Here is a 20,401-nt window from a genome sequence, read left to right as displayed (position 1 = left end):
CTTCAAAAGAAGATCAGACATTGATATGTAGAAAAAAAGTATTCCTTATCTCACAATACACATTACAATAAATTATACATGTATTTAAAAAGTTAAATATGCGGGGCGCCTGGGTGGCTCAGTCGGTTGAGCATCCGACTTCAGCTCAGGTCACGATCTCGCGGTCCGTGAGTTCGAGCCCCGCGTCGGGCTCTGGGCTGATGGCTCGGAGCCTGGAGCCTGCTTCCGATTCTGTGTCTCCCTCTCTCTCTGCCCCTCCCCCGTTCATGCTCTGTCTCTCTCTGTCTCAAAAATAAATAAATGTAAAAAAAAAAATTTAAAAAGTTAAATATGCAAAAGTAAAACTCTAAGAAAAAAGAATTTAATAAAAATGAAATTATTGGGGGAGGGGTGAGCAGGTAGGGAAGAACTGTCTAGACTAGATATAATTAAAAATTATGTATAGCCATATAAAAAATAAACATATTGATTATAAACCTACCCGAAATTTATAAGGAAACTGGAAAAATATACTGTTTGTATCGTGACAAATGGTAGCTATACTACAGGTGAGCACAGCATCAGTATACCCTTATTGAATCATTATGTTGTACACCTGAAACTAATGTAACATTGTGTCTCAACTATACTCAAGTTTTTAAAAAATTTTAAAAAGAAACTCAATAAATAAAATGGCTAATATCTTACTACTAAAAGGAACTCATACAAATTGATGAGAAATATGAACTAATGATATGAACAGATGATTTATAAAATAAAGCTCATTAGTAAACATGTGGGGAAAAAAAACTACCCTTACTAATATTCAAGTGAGTATAAATTGAAATAAGATGCTATTTCTAGTACAGGGTTTCTTAGTCTTGACACTACTGACATTTTGGGGTGGATAATTATTCGGTGTAGGGAGATGCCTTATGCACTGTAGGATATTTAGCAGCATCCTTGGCCTCTACTTATTAGAGGCTGGTAGCATTCCCCCACCCCAGTTGTGACAATCAAAAATGTCTCCAGATATTGCTGAATGGCCACAGGGGAGCAAACTATCTCTCAGCTGAACCACCGTTCTAGTTTATCAAATTGGCAGATTTCTTAGTGTGTATTGGTTAACATTAAAATGGGCAATGGCGTGGCACCTGGGTGGCTCAGTCGGTTGAGCGTCTGACTTTTGATTTCAGCCTGGGTCATTATCCCAGGGTCATGGGATTGAACCCTGCGTCGGGCTCTGCAGTGAGCATGGAGCCTGCTTGAGATTCTTTCCGCCCCCCCCATCTTGTTCTCCCCTCTGGCCCTCTCCCCCACTCACGCATGCACTCTCTCTTTCTCTAAAAAGAAAAAAAAATTTTTTTAATGGGCAATGGCAAGTACATACACTTTGCAAGCAAGAATACAAAATGAAGCATGACTTTGAATGAAGAATACAAAATAAAGCAGCAGCTTTATTGGAATATAATTTACGTACCATACAACTCACCCATTTAAAAGGTACAATTCAAATAAATAAATAAAAGGTACAATTCAATTGGGTTTTTTTTCAAGTTTTTATTTAAATTATAGTTAACATATAGTGTAATATTAGTTTCAGGAGTAGAATTTAGTGATTCATCACTTAAGTTAAACACCCAATGCTCATTACAAACAAGCGCCCTCCTTAAAACCCATCACCCATTTAGCCCATCCCCCACCCACCTCCCCTCCAGCAACCCTCAGTTTGTTTTCTATAGTTAAGAGTCCCTTATGGTTTGTTTCTCTCTCTCTCTCTTTTTTATTTCTCCTATGTTCATCTGTTTTGGTTCTTAAGTTCCACATATGAGTGAAATTCTACGGTGTCTTTCTCTGATTTATTTTGGTTAGCATAATACACTCTAGCTCCATCCACATCATTGCAAATGGCAAGATTTCATTCTTTTTTATGGCTGAGTAATATCGATGCAGAAAAAAAGTATTGGACAAAGTGCAGCATCTGTTCTTGATAAAAAGCCTCAACAAAGTACAGAGAGGGAACATACCTCAACATCATAAAGGCCATATACAAAAGACCCACAGATAATACCATCCTCAATAGGGAAAAACTGAGAGCTTTTCCTATGTGGTCAGGAACAAGACAGAGATGTCCACTCTCACTATTGTTATTTAACACAGTACTTGAAGTTCTAGCATTGGCAATCAGACAACAAAAAGAAATAAAAGACATCCAAATTGGAAAAACTTTCACTATTCACAGATGACAGGATGCTCTATATAGAAAATATATAGAAATATAGAAAATCCAAAAGACTCCAACAAAACTGCTAGAACTGATCTATGAATTCAGTAAATCACAGGATACAAAATCAATGTACAGATATCAGTTGCATTTCTATACACCAATAATGAAGCAGCAGAGAGAGAAATCAAGGAATTGATCCCATTTACAACTGCACCAAAACCCATAAGATACTTAGGAATAAACCTAACCAAAGAGGTAAAAGACGAGTACGCTGAAAACTATAGAACACTCATGAAAGAAACTGAAGAAGACACAAAGAAATGTAAAAATACTCCATGCTTGTGGATCATAAGAGAAATATTATCCAAATGTCTATACTACTGCCCAAAATCTACATAATCCCTATCAAAATAATACCAGAATTTTTCACAGAGCTAGAACAAACCTAAAATGTGTATGGAACCACAAAGGACCTCAATTGCCAAAGCAATCTTGAAAAAGTAAAGCAAAGCTGGTGGCATCACAACTCTGGATTGCTATATTACAATCTGTATTACAAGCTATATTACAAAGCTGTAGTCATCAGGATGGTACAGTACTGGCACAAAAACAGACAGATCAATGGAACAAAATAGAAAACCCAGAAATGGACCCACAACTATATGGTCAACTAATTTTTGACAAAGTAGGAAATTATATCCAATGGAAAAAATAATTGTTTTTAATATATTAACAGGGTTGTGCAAACATGCCACAATCTCATACTCTAGTGTTACAACTTTTTCATCATCCCAAAATGAAGTTCAGTATCGATTAACAGTCACTCTGCACCCACCCCACCTGCTGCAGCACCATCCCTAGGCATTCCCCAATCTATTATCTGGCTCTATAATCTGTCTTCTTTTAGACATTTCAAATAAATGGAATAACATAATTTGTATGTGGTCATTTGTGACTTGTTTCCTTTACCTAGCATAATGTTTTCAAGGATCATCCATGTTATAGCACGTATCCATATTTCATTGCTTTTATTGCTAAATAACATTTGGTTGCATAGGTGTAGGAACATATAAGTTATTTACACCTTCTGGCTAGTATAAATAATGCTGCTAAGAACATTTGTTCTTAGTTTTAGAGTGGACCTCTATTTTCATTCCTCTTTGATACACAGGAGTAAAGTTTCTGGACTTTATGGTAATCCTATTTTTAACATTTTGAAGAACTGCCAAAATATTTTCCAAAGTGAACTCATATTTCCAATAGCAATGTCTGAATTTTGAATGCTCCAAATTCTTTACATCTTTGCCAATACCTGTTATTGTTTTTAAAATTATTTTATAGCCATTCTAGTGGTTGTGAAATGGTATAGTTTTGATTTGCATTTCTCTGTTAATGATATTATGCACTTTTTCTTGTACTTATTGGCTATGTCTCTTCTATAGAGAAATGTCTATTGAGATCTTTTGACAATTTTTTTAGTTATTAAGTTGTAAGAGTTCTTTATATTTTCTAGATATGATTCTCTTATATATATGCTTTATAATTTTTTAACCAGTCTGTGCATTATATTTTTAATTTATTGATATTATTTGCAGCACAAAAGTTTTTATTTTGATAAAATTATTTTATTTTTTCTTGTGTTGCTTGTGCTTTTGATGTGGATTACTTAACCAAAAGTCACAAAGGTTTACTTCTACTTCCTAATTAAGTTTTATAATTTTAGCTCTTACCTACAGGACTATAATCCATCTTATGGTATGTGATAGGAATCCAAGTTCATTCTTTTCCATGCAGATGTTCAGTTGTCCCAGTACCATTCATTGAAAATACTATTCTTTCCCCATTAAATTGTACTGGCATCAATTTTTTGAAAATCATTTGGCCACAAATGTAAGAGTTTGTTTCTGGATTCTCAATTCTGTTCTACTGACTTATATGTCTTTTCTTATGCTAGTATTGCACTATCTTGATTACTGTAGTTTTGTAGTCAGTTTTGAAAATGGGAAGTGTTAGTTCTCTAATTTTGTTATTTTTCAAGATTGTTTTACTTGAACTTCCACATTAATTTTGTATCACCTTGTTAACTTCTACAAAGAAACAAGCTGGGATGCTGATAGGCATTGTATTAAATCTGTAGGTCACTTTAGGGTAGTATTACCTTTTTAACAGTGTTTAGTCTTCTAATCCATGAATATGGGATGTCTTTACATTTATTTAGGTCCTCTTTAAATTTTTTTAGCAATGTTTTCTAGTTTTGTAAAGTATAAGTTTGGCACTACTTTTGTTAAATTTATTCCTAAGTACTTTATCTCCTCTTGATGCAATCCCATCTGATGGAATTGTTTTTATTTCATTTTTGGATTGTTCATTGCTAATATATAGAAATGTAATTGATTATTGTACACTGATCTTATATCCTGCAACCTTGATTAACTCATTTATTAATTTTAGGTTTTTAGCAGACTCCTTAGGATTTTTCATATCCAAGATCATGTCATCTATGAATAAAGATAGTTCTACTTCTTTACCAATCTGATGCCATTTATTTCTTTTTCTTGCCTAATTGCCCAGGTTAGCACCTCTAGTGCAGTGGTGAATTAGAAGAGGTGCAGATAGCATTCTTATCTTGCTACTGACAAGAAAAGGGGAAAGCATTCAGTCTTTCAACATTAAGTATGATATTAAGTCAGGGATTTTCACCAAAAACAAAATTCATCTTTAAACATTGGAAGAATTTACAACTAAAGCTACCTGGGTCTAAACGTTTCTTTATGGATGTTTTGAAATTACTAACTCAATTTAATTACTTGTTATAGATATATTTAGATTTTCTATTTTTTCTTAAGTCAGTTTCAGTACTTTCTGTCTTTCTGGGAATTTACATTGATTTTGCCTAAATTATGTAATTTTTGGCATTTAGTTGCTCATAATATTCCCTTATAATCCTTTTATTTTCTGTATGATTAGTAGTGATGTCCCCCTTTCATCCCTAGTTTTAGTAATTTGACTTCTCTCTCTCACACACACACACTTACTCATTCTAACTAAAGTTTTATCAATTTTGTTGATATTGTGAAAGAACAACCTTTTGTGTTTTTTTGATGTTTTCTACTGTTTCCCATCTTGTTTTCTATTAATTCATGCTCTAATCTTTATAATTTCTTTCATTCCACTTCCTTTAGATTTAGTTTGCTTCTCTTTTTCCAGCTTAGATTAGTGATTTGAGATCTTTCTTCTTTTTTAAAAACATATAGACATAAATTATAAAGCTATACTTTCCCTGTAAGTATTGCTTGAATTGGCATCTTATAAATTTGGGCACATTTTTTCATTTTCATTAATCTCATTTTCTTTATTCTTTGTGATTTCTTCTTTGAGTTACTGATATTGGGGAGTGTGTTGTTCAATTTCCATTTACTTGTGAATTTCCCAAATTTCCTTCTTTTATTGATTCCTAATAATTGCATTCTGGTGGGAGAATATGATTTGAATCCTTTTAAATTTATTGAGGCTTGTTTTATGGCCTAACATTTGGACTATCCTAGAGGATCATTCATGTAGTTGACAAAACCGTGTATTCTACTGTTGTTAACATGGATATGTTAACTCTAGTTTGATTTTAGTTTTGTTGGAGTCTTCTATTTCCTTGTTGATGTTCTGTCTAGTTGCTCTCTTCCTTACTGAGAGTGCTGTATTGACGTTTCCAACTATTATTGTTGAACCGTTTACTTCCAGATAAATACAGAAATATTATTACTATATAGCTCTATTTCCTCCTCCCCTCTTTAGTGCTATTAGAATTTTACATGTTACATCTATATTAAATAAGTCCCATAATATATTGTTGTAATTACTTTTTAATTAATGTATCTTTAAAATAAGTTGATAGAATAAAAGAGAGCAAGTATATAATAGTCAAATTTAACAGATAAAGGATTCAAAGCAGCTATTCTAAATATTTTAGTTCAAATAACTATAAATATTTTAATATATAAGTAAATATTTTAGTTCAAAGAACTAAAGGAAACCATGTTTAAAGAAGTAAAGGAATGTATGATGACAATGTCTCATCAATAGAGAATAATAATGATATAGAAATTATAAACTGTTCTCAAAGGCAGTTTCTTTTACTTTCTTTATTTACCTGTGGATGAGTCACACTTTCCTGTTTCTTTGAAAGTCAAATTGTTGTTGAAAATTGGACATTTAAGATACCATATTGTAACAACTCGGAATACTCCTGAATACTCTGAATACTCAGGAATACTCCTCCCCACCTCAGGGCTTATTGTGGTCTGTACTTCCTCCTGCCCTCCCACCCTCCCTCCTCTGGACAGTTTCCATGAAGTATATTTTCCTTGCAGTGTACAGCTTCTGATGTTGCTTCTCAAGGTATGTGCACAATCACTCTGATTCATTTACCATCATTACGTTCATAGTCTCTCTAAACCATTCTCTTGGGATGACAGTGGATTTAGCCAGCCTACCTTTCTCTGTCCCTGATCTTGTATTAAGTTTCTAGCTGGCCTGTCTCTACTGGTATCATCTAAATGTTAGCCTCTATTAATTGCTGGCTGACTACTCTACTGATTTTGACAATGGCCTAGGGGTGTAAATTGCTTTACAGTCTGATGCAATTAAATTTGGATCCCTTCCAGGGAAGTTTTGGGTAAGTCTTTAAGGCTTGCTCTGACTCCAGGAGAGGTCCTTTTGGCTATCACTTTCCATGGTTCTTTATTAAACTTCTAAGTAGCCTATTGTTTTGCTTCTTGTTTTCATAAAGTTACTAGTTCCTTCAAAAAACTTTCATTTCATGACTAACTGCTGAAATCCTTAGGATGAATTGGATAATGCAACAGCTGCCCTCCTGGGTTCAGGTGTTGCTCGTTCATGGAATCCATGCCTGAATCTGTGGTATACAACTTTTACATGACTCACTGGACTGGTCCCAGTAGTACTTCAACTTTTAGCCTTTACACCACAGCTATACTTTCTCTTCTACTTGGCAGGATAGCCACCTTTGCCACATCAACTTCTAAAAGTGGTAGGCCTTAGAGTCACAGCAGCAGCACAAGTACATCTTCTTGCCATGCTTTTCAAATGATGACTGACATTCCCTTCATCATCTCACTTCTGTGGTGGAGACCAAAGAGAAAGCACTTCTGCTTCATAATATTCAGAAACTTCTGCCCAGCAGAGAACCACTAGTTTCTTCTTAACTGTGTATCATCACTTTTTGAAAGCTCTCTGGCTATATATGCTCAAATTCCCACTTCTAGGAATACATCTTAAGAATAAAATGCAAAATGTGACAAAAGTTTTATGCAACAAAATAATTACAAGGTTGTTTTATATACAAATTAAAAATCTGAAATTTTTTATTGCTCAGCAATAGGGAAGTAGTGAAAAGTAGAATAGTCAATTGTAATATGCTACTATTGCAAATATGTAAAATAACATAAAAATCTGGCTAGGAAAAGAAAAGGGCTAAAAGGAAATAAAACAAAACATTTATTATAGGAGAATGGTTCTAAAATCCACTGTAACCTAACATGATGATAACACTTTTAAAAATCTTTTGTTGGGGCGCCTGGGTGGCGCAGTCGGTTAAGCGTCCGACTTCAGCCAGGTCACGATCTCGCGGTCTGTGAGTTCGAGCCCCGCGTCAGGCTCTGGGCTGATGGCTCAGAGCCTGGAGCCTGTTTCCGATTCTGTGTCTCCCTCTCTCTCTGCCCCTCCCCCGTTCATGCTCTGTCTCTCTCTGTCCCAAAAATAAATAAACGTTGAAAAAAAAAATTAAAAAAAAAAATCTTTTGTTTCATTAAAAATTAAATGAGATTCTCCAAAGACTTCTCGTATTATTCTGAAGGAAATCATCCATAACACAACTATTAATTAAAGAACATTAAAGGAAGGGTATTTGGAATTCCTGTTCTTAACACTCCTCTTGAGAAGAGTTAGATAAGAGAAAGATATACTATATTTATTTGGAAAATAGAAAACTACGACCTAGGTGAATTGGTATGGTATATATATCTTAGTTTTGTGGAACATCTTCAAAAAGATGTGACCACCAATTCACCTATTAACTAGACCTAGACACTCAAAAGCTCTTTACTCCCTCCCCTGCCCTTGAAATGTGGGTTCCACTTGCCTCCCCCACTCCCAGAGGCTGCTCCAAGGACATAGCCTTGAGATAGTAATATATGATATTGAAAACACCTACACAGTATACATGACTGAGCCGACTTTGGGCCGCTTTATAAGGTTTTATGTATTGGTGGGTGAATGCAAGGATCCATTCATCTTGCTGCTGCCCAAGACAAACTTCATACATAAGTTCCTTTTGCAAATAAAACTGCCACCTCCCAACCTGGAGTGGTCTGCCTCGATTTTTGGCCTCTTCCTGCCCTCTGAGTACAGGGACTAATTTCAAATTACACCTGGGAAGCTCCCAGGAGGGTTATGAACTAACACTCAATAAATATATATTTTTTAAAACAAAGAAAACCAGGGCACCTGGGCACCGGGGCTGACTTTGGCTCAGGTCATGATCTCACAGTCCATGAGTTCGAGCCCCATGTCGGGCTCTGTGCTGACAGCTCAGAGACTGGAGCTTGCTTCAGATTCTGTGTCTCCCTCTCTCTCTGCCCCTCCCCAATTCACACACACTCTTTCTCTCTCTCTCAAAAAATAAACATTAAAACTTTTTTTTAAAAACATAAAGCAAAGAAAACTAAGACTATAAAAGATTCTAAAATTCCTAATTCTAGTGCTTTAAATAATTTCCATTGGAGAATGAAGAAGGAGATATAGATCTTTTTCCTTTAACCTCTCCTTTCTCATTTAAAATTATCTGAGTGATTACAGGAATGCAAGCCTGGTTCAGAGTTCAAAAATCAATTAACATAACCAATCATAACAAGCTAAAGAAAAAAAAAATCACACGAGTATATTAATTGATGCAGAAAAAGCAATTGACAAAAATTCAATACTCATTCATAATAAAAGTTCTCAGAAATATAGGAAGAAAGAAACTTCCCCAACTTGATAAAAAGCATCTACAAAATTGTACAGATAACAGTATACTTAATGGTAAAAGACTGACTGCTTTTCCCCTAAGATTGGAAGAAAGGACTTTCACCACTCTTCTTCAACATAGCACTAAACCACTGTAAAAAGGCAAGAAAAGGGATAAAAACTGAACATGAAGAAATAAAATCCCCATTTTCAGATAACATGCTTGTCTACATAAAAAATTTTAAAGAATCTACAGAAAAATTCCTAGATCCCGGAAGTGAGTTCAGCAAGGTCAGAGAACGTAAGATAAATATTCAAAAATCAATACTTCTATATACTTGTAATAAGCATATTGACAGCAAAATTAAAACTACAGTACCATTTACAGTAGCTCAAAAAAAGGGAAAATTTTTTGTGCTCTGTATTTGTAAATCTGACAAAACAGGTACAGAACTTACATGCTGAAAACTATGCACAGGTAAAAAAAGAAATCAAAGAAGATCTAAATAAGATATACCATGTTCATCAATTTGAAGCCTCAACATGGTAAGGATGTCAGTTCTTCCCAGGGTTAATGTGATTCCTATCAAAACCTCAGCAAGATTTTTTTTTTTTTTGCGAAAATAGACTCTTCTAAAATTTATATGGAAAGGCAAGGAGATGAGAATAGTTAAGACAATTTTGAAAAAGCAGAATAAAGTGGATAAAATCAGTCTACCTGAGTTAAAGACTTATTATATAGCTACAGTAACCAAAACTGTGGTATTGGGTCAGACAGATATATAGACAAATGTAAAAGCATAGAAAACCAAGAAATATACCCACTCATATACATCCAAATGATTTTTCACAAATGTAAAAAAAATCCATTTAATGGAGGATGAAATTCTTTTTCAACAAAATTACCCAAACAATTGGACACCCATAGGCAAAAAATGAACCTTGATGAAAACCTCACACCTTATGCAGCAATTGACTCAAAATGGATCATGACATTAAATGTGAAACATAAAACTATCACATTTTTAGAATAAATCTTGGGAAAAATCTTTGGGATTGAGAGCTGTGCAAAGTATTTTTACACTTAAAACCAAAAACACAATTCATAAAGGGAAAATTGATAAACTCCACATCATCAAAACTTAAACTTTCGCTCTGAGAAAGACACTGATAAGATGAAAACTTCTCACACTATGTGAGAAAATATTTGCAAACCACACATCTGATAAAGGACCAGTATCTAAAATATATAAAGAACTCCTAATACTCAGCATTTAAAAAGCAAACAATCCAATGACACAAAAGAGATGTTTCACCAAAGAAGATATATAAAGACAAATAATCATATAAAAGTATATTCCACTTCCTTAATTTAGGGAAGTGCAACTAGACCATAATACACATACACTATACACATATCAGAATGGTTAAAATTAAAAAAATAATGACACCACCAAATGCTGACAAAGATGTGGAAAACTGATCCCTCACACATTGTTGGTGGGAATGCAAAATGGTAAATAGTTTGGCACTTTCTTAAAAAATGAATCATACAACTACCATATGATCTAAAAACTGCATTCCTGGGCATTTACAGAAAAATGAAGACTTAGTTTCACACAAAAACATCAAGACAATGTTTACAATTGTTTTATTTGTAAGATCCAAAAACTGGAAATAGCCCAGGTGTTATTCAATGGATAATCAAACAAACTGTGTTACACCCATAGCATGGAATACTGCTTAGCAATGAAAAGGAATGAACTACTAGTATATACAACAACCTAGATAAATCTTCAGAGAATCATGCTGAGTGAAAAAATCCAATCCCAAAAGGTTACATACCATATGATTCTATTTATATAACATTCTTGAAGTGACAAAATTATAGAAATGGAGACTAGATTACTGGTTGCTATGAGTTAAGGAGGGGCTGGGGATAGGAGGGAAGTAGACAGGGTTACAAAAGGGCAACATGATGGATCCTGTGATGGAAATGTTCTATACCCTGCCTGATTCAATGTCAACATCCTGGTTGTGATATTACACAATAGTTTTTCAAGAGGTTACCATTGGGGAGACCAGGTAAAGGATACTTTGTGTTATTTCTTACAATTGCATGTGAATCTATAATACCTCAAAATCAAATTTTAGTTTAGACAAAATTATTTGAGTGTCCCCTATATGCATAGTACAGCTAAAGAAATACAAAGATAAATAAGATGGCTCTAACACTTGAAATTACAGTTTATTATGTAATGTATAAACACATATACATAAATAACTAAATTTCAAGGCAAAAAATTTTTAAATATTTTTTAATGTTCATTTATTTTTGAGAGAGAGACAGAGCATGAGTGGGGAGGAGAAAATAGAGAGGGAGACACAGAATCAGAATCAGGCTCCAGGCTCTGAGATGTCAGCACAGAGCCCAACGTGGGGCTCAAACTCTCAAACTGCAAGATCATGACCTGAGCTGAAGTCGGATGCTTAACCGACTGAGCCACCCAGGCACCACAAGGGAAAAAAAAATTTTAATTTTAGTTAGTTAACATAGTGTGCAATAGTGGTTTCAGGAGTAGAATTCAGTGATGTGTCACTTACATTCAACACCCAGTGCTCATCACAAGTGCCCTCCTTAATACCCATCACCTATCTAACCCATCTTCTACCTGCCTCCCTCCATGAATCCTCAGTTTGTTCTCTTATTTTGTTCTGTGTGGTTTGTTTCCCTCTCTCTCCCCCTTCACCCTTCCCATACATGCATCTGTTTCATTTCATAATTCCACACAAGTGATATTATATAGTATTTGTCTTTCTCTGATTGACTTATTTCCCCCTAGCATAATACATTCTGGTTTCATCCATGTCATTCCAAATGGTAAGATTTCATTCCTTTTGATGGCTAAGTAGTATTCCATTGTGTATACATACCACGTCTTCTTTATCCATTCATCAGTTGATGGACATTTGGGCTCTCTCCATAGTTTGGCTATTGTTGTGATGCTGCTATAAATATTGGGGTGCATGTACCCCTTCTAATCTGTATTATTTTTCCTTTGGGTAAATACCTAACAGGGCAATTGCTGGATCATAGGGTGGCTCCATTTTTAGTTTTTTGAGGAAATCCATAATGTTCTCCAGAGTGGCTGCACCAGTTTGCATTCCCACCAATGGTACAAGACGATTCCCCTTTTTCCACATCCTCACTAACACCTGTTGTTTCTTGTGTTGTTAATTTTAGTCATTTTGAAAGGAGTGAGGTGGTATCTCAACATAATTTTGATTTGTACTTCCCTGATGATGAGTGATGTTGAGCATCTTTTTGTGCATCTGTTAGCCATCTGGATGTCTTCTTTGAAAAGTGTCTGTTCATATCTTCTGCACATTTCTTAACAGGGTTGCTTGTTTCTTAAGTGTTGAGTTTGATAAGTTCCTTATAGATTTTGGTTACATGTCAGGAGTATTTTAAAATGCAGTTAGGGGGCACCTGGGTGGCTCAGTGGGTTAAGCGTTGGACTCTTGATTTCGGCTCGGGTCATGATCGCAAGTTTGAGCCCTGTGCTGTCAGCATGGAGCCTGCTTGGGATTTTCTCTCTCCCTCTCTCTCTGCCCCTCCCCTGCTAGTGTGCACCCTCTCTTTTTCTCTCAAATAAATAAATAAACATTAAAAAAATACTGTTAGACTTAGCCTGGCCACTTTGCATCCATTAAGATAGCTATTATCATGAACAGAAAAAACAAAACTAAAACATAATCAATGTTGGCAAGGATGTAGAGAAACCAGAACCCAAGTGCACTGTTGGTGGGAATGTAAAATGGTACAGTCACTGTAGAAAAAAGAACAAAATTTCCTCAAAAAAATTAAAAATAGAATTGCCATAAGATCCAGAAATCCAGTTTTCGATATAAATACAAAAGAACTAAAAGGCCTTGAAGAGATATTTGTACACTCATGGGCAAAGCAGCATTATTCACAATAACTAAAACATGGAAGCCATGCAAGAGTCTACTGGATGATGAATGGATAAGCAAAATGTAGTATATTCATACAATGGAATATTATTCAGCCTTAAAATGGAAATAAATCCTGTAATATGCTACAACATTGATGCACCTTGAGGACATTATGCTAAGTGAAATAAGCCAGTCACAAAAAGACAAATACTATATGAATCCACTTATATGAGGCCCTTTGAGTAGTAAAAATCATAAAGAGAGAAAGTATAATGATGGTTGCCAGGGGTTTGGGAAAGGGGAGAATAAGAGGTTATTATTTAATAGGTATAGAGTTTCAGATTTACAAGATGAAAAGATATGGGCATGGACAGTGGTGAAGGCTGCACAACAATACGAATGTATTTAATACCACTGAACTGTACACTTAAAAATGGTTAAGACAGAAAAGGTTATGTGTATTTTAACAAAATAAAAGAAAAAATAGAAAAAACTATGAGAAGAGTAAAGAAGCTACAAAACTTGAAGTAACCGTCCTTAAAATGTTTAAAAATTAATATAAACCACTTTCAACTTTATATACTGTTGTACCTCTAAGGGTAATGATTTTAAAGCTTAAAGAAAATTATTGGACTATATACTACTTAGTCATGATGTATTACCATTTTAAGAAACTTTGGGATAATATTTTCTGGTATTTCATCTTAATATTGTTTCAGTTGTAACGACATGTGTTAGTTTCCCAATTTGAAAACAGCAAGTAAAAAATATTTTTAAAGAAAAACTTAAGGACATATCATTTGAATTTTTACAGGGAGAAACTATTCATGAGTTACTTTCATCATTAAAAAGTTCTTGCTGAGGGGTGCCTGGGTGGCTCAGTCAGTTAAAAATCTTGACTTCAGCTCAGGTCATGATCTCGCGGTTCATGGGTTTAAGCCCGTGTCAGGCTCTGTGCTGACAGCTGAGAGCCTGGAGCCTGCTTTGGATTCTGTGTCTCCCTCTCTCTTTGCCCCTACTCCGCTCACATTCTATCTCTCTCTGTCTCTCAAAAATGAATAAACATTTAAAAAAATTGTTTTTAAAGTTCTTGGTGAAATAAAAAAATAAAGGAAGAGTTGGAAAATTCTTGCATATACCACTTAGTTAATAAAATATTAACAGTGCATTCTTTTTTTACATTTTTTTTACATTTATTTATTTTTGAGAAACACTGAGACAAAGCGTTAATAAAATATTAACAGTGCATTCTTTTTTTACATTTTTTTTTTACACTTATTTATTTTTGAGAAACAGAGTGAGACAAAGCGTGAGCGGGGGAGGGGCAGAGAGAGAAGGAGACACAGAATCCGAAGCAGGCTCCAGGCTCTGAGCAGGTGGTCAGCACAGAGCCTGACGTGGGGCTCAAACCCACAAACTATGAGATCATGACCTGAGCCGAAATCTAATGCTCAACTGACTGAGTCACCCAGGTGCCCCAACAGTGGATTCTTAGAGAAACCAACAGACTCATGATTCTCAAATCCATCATATCCTCTTCACAAACAGTAGACTAGAAAAGTTTAAAAATGGGAACTGTAAGAACTGTAAAGATGACCACAATTTGTCAACTTTTTAAAAGTTTTTATTTAAATTCCAGTTAGTTAACATACAATGTAATATCAGTTTCAAGTGTATGATATAGCGATTCAACACTTCTGTACAACACTTGGTGTTCATCAAAACAAGTGGACTCCTTAATCCCCATCACCTATTTAACCACCCCCCCCCCAATCCACCTCTTCTCTGGTAACCATCAGTTTGTTCTCTGTAGTTAAGAGTATGTTTCTCGGTTTCTCTCTTTTTTTCCATTTGCTTATCTGTTTCTTAAATTCCACATGTAAGTGAAATAATACAGTATTTGTCTTTTACTTACTGACTTATTTCACTTAGTACAATACTCTCTAGCTCCATCCATGTCACTGCAAATGGCAAAATTTCATTCTTCTTTATGACTGAGTAATATTCCATTGTGTAAATATACCACATCTTCTTTATCCATTCATCAGTCGGTGGACACTTGGGCTGTTTCCAAAACTTGGTTATTGTAGATAATGCTGCTATAAACATCAGGATACATGTATCCTTTTGAATTAGTATTTTTGTATTCTTTGGGTAAATTCAATTACATTATACAACTTGTATACATATCCCCTTAGGATCAGGGCTCCAACTATCTCTCCAGATACATCTCCAGCCACATTGACCTGTGAATGCCACAATGGTCACTGCAAATCATTTACTATTCACTCAAGAATTCATTTATTTTTTTTAAATTTATTTATTTTGAGAGAGACAGAGACAGTGCAAGTGGGGGAAGTGCAGAGATAGAGGGAGAGGGAGAAAGAATCCCAAGCAGGCTTCACACTGTCAGCACAGAGCCCAATGTGGGGCTCAAAACCACAAAGCCGTAAGATGATGACCTGAGCTGAAATCAAGAGTCAGACACTTAACCAACTGAGCAACCCAGGTGCCCCAAGAATTCATTTATAACTCCATACTGTTGTCTATGTTGCTGCTTCCTCTGAATGGGTGCTTTACTCCTTCTGAGCTCAGTAGTACATCCTTGTGAACTCCTCCCTGACACCCATAGGCCAATTAGGAATTCCCTTTCTAAAACCCTGAATATTTTTTACTAGTATAACATTCATACAAATAATTTGCATATCAATACTGGGAGGTCCTCGGGAGAAAAAGCCTATCTCTCTTTTTCTATTCTTTTTTCTTCCTTTTCCTTCTCTTCCTCTTCTTCTTCCTCCTCCTCCTCCTCTTTTTCTTCTTCTTTTGAGTATGTGTTATATTAGTTTCAGGAGTACAACATAGTGGTTCAATAACTCTGTATGTTAGGCTATGCTCACCACAAGTGCAGTTACCGTCTATCATCATGAATAATATTACAATACCATTGAATGTATTCCCTATGCTATACCTTTTATCCACATGACTTACTAATCCATAACTGGAAGCCTGTATCTCCTACTTTCCTTCACCCATTTTGCCTATCACCCCACTACTCCCCTCTGGCAACCATCATTTTGTTCTCTGTATTTATGGGTCAGATTATTCATTTGTTTTGTTTTATAGATTCCACATATAAGTGAAATCATATGGTATCTGTCTTTCTCTGTCTGGTGTATTTCACTTAGCATAATATCCTCTAGATCCATTCATGTTTTGAACCTTTATTCCTGGTGGCAAACACAATGTCAGCAGATACAATCGACTGAATTATAGCTTAAAATAAATTTAGCTTAAAAGAATACAATTAGTTGAGTAAATCCCAACCTCATAGTTCTTTGCTGATTTCTATGTCAATGTGTTTTATAATTCTTCTGGCTAAAAGTAAATGCATGCTCAAAGGAAAAGTTTCTGTTACTTCATGAATTGTTGGAACACAGCTGTGTTAGAAATTTATCTCTTGGACTTTAGAAATAAAATCTAAATTTAATAGACATGGCTTGATGTAATATTTTATAAAAACAATTTGTTTTTCTAAGATTATAGTAATTTTATAGTAGCAATAATATTAAAAGAACCACTTAAAAGTGTATTACATACCATTTCTATTTCTTGATCTTTAGCAACCAGCTGTCGATTAAGAAGTTCTTTGCTTGAGTCAAGTTTAATACAAAGTTCCCTTGTGGAAGATAAATCTGCAAGGGCAGACACTTTTTCAAACTGAACCTTCTGAAGTTCCTCTTCCATCTTTACAACAGACTTGTGTAAGGTAGAAATCTGGGACTTGTAAGACCTTTCTGCATTTAAGTGCTGCAAGGACAAAATTATATATATATATATATATATATATATATATATATATATATATACATATACACACACACACACACACACACACATATGTGTGTGTGTGTGTATATACACACATATATACACATATTTTTTTAACTTGAAAAAAACAACAATATGGAAGACAAAATGAGGGAAATCTTTTGATAGTACACTTAGATTATAAGGAACTTTATACAATATAGGTGATAATAGTACATACAAAATACCCTGGGAAAGATAAATACAGCTTTCAAATGTCTATACATAAAATCCATGAGGTAAGGTGGTCAAATGGTCATTATTTTTAATGTGTTTAGAAAACAAGTTTTCCCACTTAAAAGTCTCAACTCCAAAGCTAGTTGCAACACATATACGTTTGGTCTGTAGTTCTATTCTTGCCACAGTTTCAATTATTCTATAAGATAAATATTATTGTTGTTAAAGACAAAACTTTAGGGGCGCCTGGGTGGCTCAGTCGGTTAAGCGTCCAACTTCGGCGCAGGTCATGATCTCACAGTTCATGAGTTCGAGCCCCGCGTCAGGCTCTGTGCTGACAGCTCAGAGCCTGGAGCCTGCTTCACATTCTGTGTCTCCCTCTCTCTCTGCCCCTTCCCTGCTCATGCTCTGTCTCTGTCTCAAAAATAAAAAAAAAAATTAAAGACAAAACTTTAGTCACTAATGTTTCACTCACAATACCCATTTTCCAATTCTTAAATGGAATGTTTATCTAGATCATAATATCATAAAATGAGGACTGACAGCTCTCTAGCACTTACTAATAACTCTGAGAGAAAAAAGACTCTGGGCAAGTATAAATTGAGAATACAGCCACATGGGGGGCACCTGGGTGATTCATTCAGTTGAGTGTGCAACTCTTGATTTTGGCTCAGGGTCATGAAATTGAGCCCTGTATTGGGCTCCACACTGAGTGTGGAGCCTGCTTAAAATTCTCTCTCTCTCTCTCTCTCTCTCTCTCTCTCTCTCCCTGCCTTGCTCCTCCACTTGTACTCTCTCTCTCTCAAAATAAAAATACATCCACATTATGGGAAATAAGCATATTTTTAAAACTGCAATATGAAAATATTTTTTTAATGTTTATTTTCATTTTTGAGAGAGAGAGAGAGAGAGAGAGAGAGAGAGAGAGAGAGAACGCATGAGCAGGGAAGGGGCAGAAAGAGACAAAGACAGAATCAGAAGCAGACTCCAGGCTCTGAGCTGTCAGCACAGAGCCCAATGGGGGTCTCAAACTCACGAACCACAAGATCATGACCTGGGCCAAAGTTGGAAGCTTAACTGACTGGGCCACCCAGGAGCCCCTAAAAACTGTAATATAAGATTCAAGTCATATAAATTTTTTCAAAAGCTCAAGATAATACCCCTCCTTTTTACTGTTTCAGAGACATGTCTTAAATAAGTGCACTGCAGAGAAGTTTTTGCTATTGTGTGAAACTGATAGAACTGACAAATAAATTTTTCTGCTTTTATAAGTACACAGCACAAAAAAATTGTTCCTGGAATAAGTTGTTTGGCCACAATTTTCCCTTTCTTCCTTCTTCACTCCCTCTATTTCTCACTCATTTTTCAGACAACCTTCTATCCATCCACCTACCCATCCGTCTGCCCAGCCATTCCATTTTTTTAGTATATTCTGTGTTCCAGTCAATGCACCTAGATGCATATCCAATGATAAGCAAAATAGTCTTTGCTCTCATGACATCCCAGACTATGGGAGAGCCATGCATCAATCAAATAATCACAGAAATGACTATATAAATACATATTAAGCAAATACTTCTAGAGAAAAAAGCTGTATGACAAAGGAAATTGACCTAAACTAAGAGGCTCAGAGAAGTCAGGAAAAGGTTCCCTGATAAATGACACATGAACTGAGATCTGAATGGTGAATAGATATACAATGTATGTTGGGGAAGGGAGTTTTTCGAATTGGAGGAATGCTAAGTACAAAGGCCCTAAAGGGAGTATGTTGAAGGAGGGAAAGTGACATGCTCCAACAACAGAGAGAAGACTAGTATGACTGGAACTCAGAAGCCACAGAGAAGAGTGATAGGAGATGCAGTTGAAAAGGTATAAAAAAAACTCACAAGTCAGCCTGATAAGCTGGGTTAAAATTTAGGTTTTTACCCAATGAATTTTTTTTTCTTTTTAAAATTTTATTTAACACAAAGCTACAGTGTCATAATGGTTTCAGGAGTAGAATTTGGTGATTCATCACTTACATATAACACCCAGTGCTCATCCCAACAAGTGTCCTCCTTAATACCCATCTCGCATTTAGCCCATCTCCACACCCAACACCCCTCCATGAACCCTCAGTTTTTTCTCTATATTTAAGAGTCTCTTATGGTTTGCCTCCCTCTTGGTTTTTATCTATTTTTCCTTCCCTTCCCCTATGTTCATCTGTTCTGTTTCTTAAATTCCACATATGACTAAAATCATATGATATTTGTCTTTCTCTAATTTCACTCAGCATCATACATTCTAGGTCCATCCACATTGTTGCAAATGGCAATATTTCATTCTTTTTGATCACCAGGTAATGTTCTATTGCATATCTTTATCCATTCATCAGTCAATGGACATTTGAGCTCTTTCCAAAATATGGCTATTGTTGATAGTGCTGCTATAAACACTGGGGTGTATTTTCCCCTTTGAATAAGCATTTTTGTATCCTTTAGATAAATACCTAGTAGTGTGATTGCTGAGTCATAGGGTAGCTCTACTTTTAATTTTTTGAGGAACCTCCATACTGTTTTCCAGAGTGGCTGCACCAGTTTGCATTCCTATCAGCACTGCAAAGGGTTCCATTTTCTCTGCATCCTCACCAACATCTGTTGTTGCCTGAGTTGTTAATGTTAGCCATTCTGACAGGTGTGAAGTGGTATCTCATTTTTGATTTGTATTTCCCTTCTGATGAGTGATGCTGAGCATCTTTTCATGTGTTGGTTGGCCATCTGGATATCTTCTTCGGAAAAGAATTTGCTCATGTCTTTTGCCCATTTCTTCACTGAACTATTTGTTTTTTTGGGTGTTGAGTTTGGTATGTTCTTTATAGATTTTGGATACTAACCCTTTATCCAATATGTCATTTGCAAATATCTTCTCCCATTCTGTTGGTTGTCTTTTAGTTTTGTTAACTGTTTTCTTCACTGTGCAGAACATTTTTATCTTGATGAGATCCCAATAGTTCATTTTTGCTTTTGTTTCCCTTGCCTCTGGATACATGTCTAGTAAGAAGTTGCTGCAGCCAAGGTCAAAGAGGTTGTTGCCTGTTTTCTCCTCTAGGATTTTGATGGTTTCCTGTCTTACATTTAGGTCTTTCATCCATTTTGAGTCTATTTTTGTGAATGGTGTAAGAAAGTGGTCTTCTGC

At 35.4% G+C, this 20,401-nt stretch overlaps 1 protein-coding gene across 1 annotated transcript in view; it reads right to left on the bottom strand.

The window, feature by feature from the left end:
• The window catches only part of TSGA10 (testis specific 10), a 165,311-nt gene that overhangs the window by 9,441 nt on the left and 135,469 nt on the right, over window positions 1-20,401 (bottom strand). The window contains exon 16 of the mRNA XM_047069097.1: window positions 16,781-16,990. Within this exon, the coding sequence (XP_046925053.1) occupies window positions 16,781-16,990 (210 nt within the window). The remainder of the gene's footprint in view (window positions 1-16,780; window positions 16,991-20,401) is intronic.

Source organism: Lynx rufus, unplaced genomic scaffold (genome assembly GCF_022079265.1).
Source record: "Lynx rufus isolate CCGP_SWC_20201006 ecotype Redwood Valley unplaced genomic scaffold, mLynRuf1.p SCAF_8, whole genome shotgun sequence".
NCBI classification, from domain to species: domain Eukaryota; kingdom Metazoa; phylum Chordata; class Mammalia; order Carnivora; family Felidae; genus Lynx; species Lynx rufus.
This window is presented reverse-complemented; position numbering and strand designations above follow the sequence as displayed.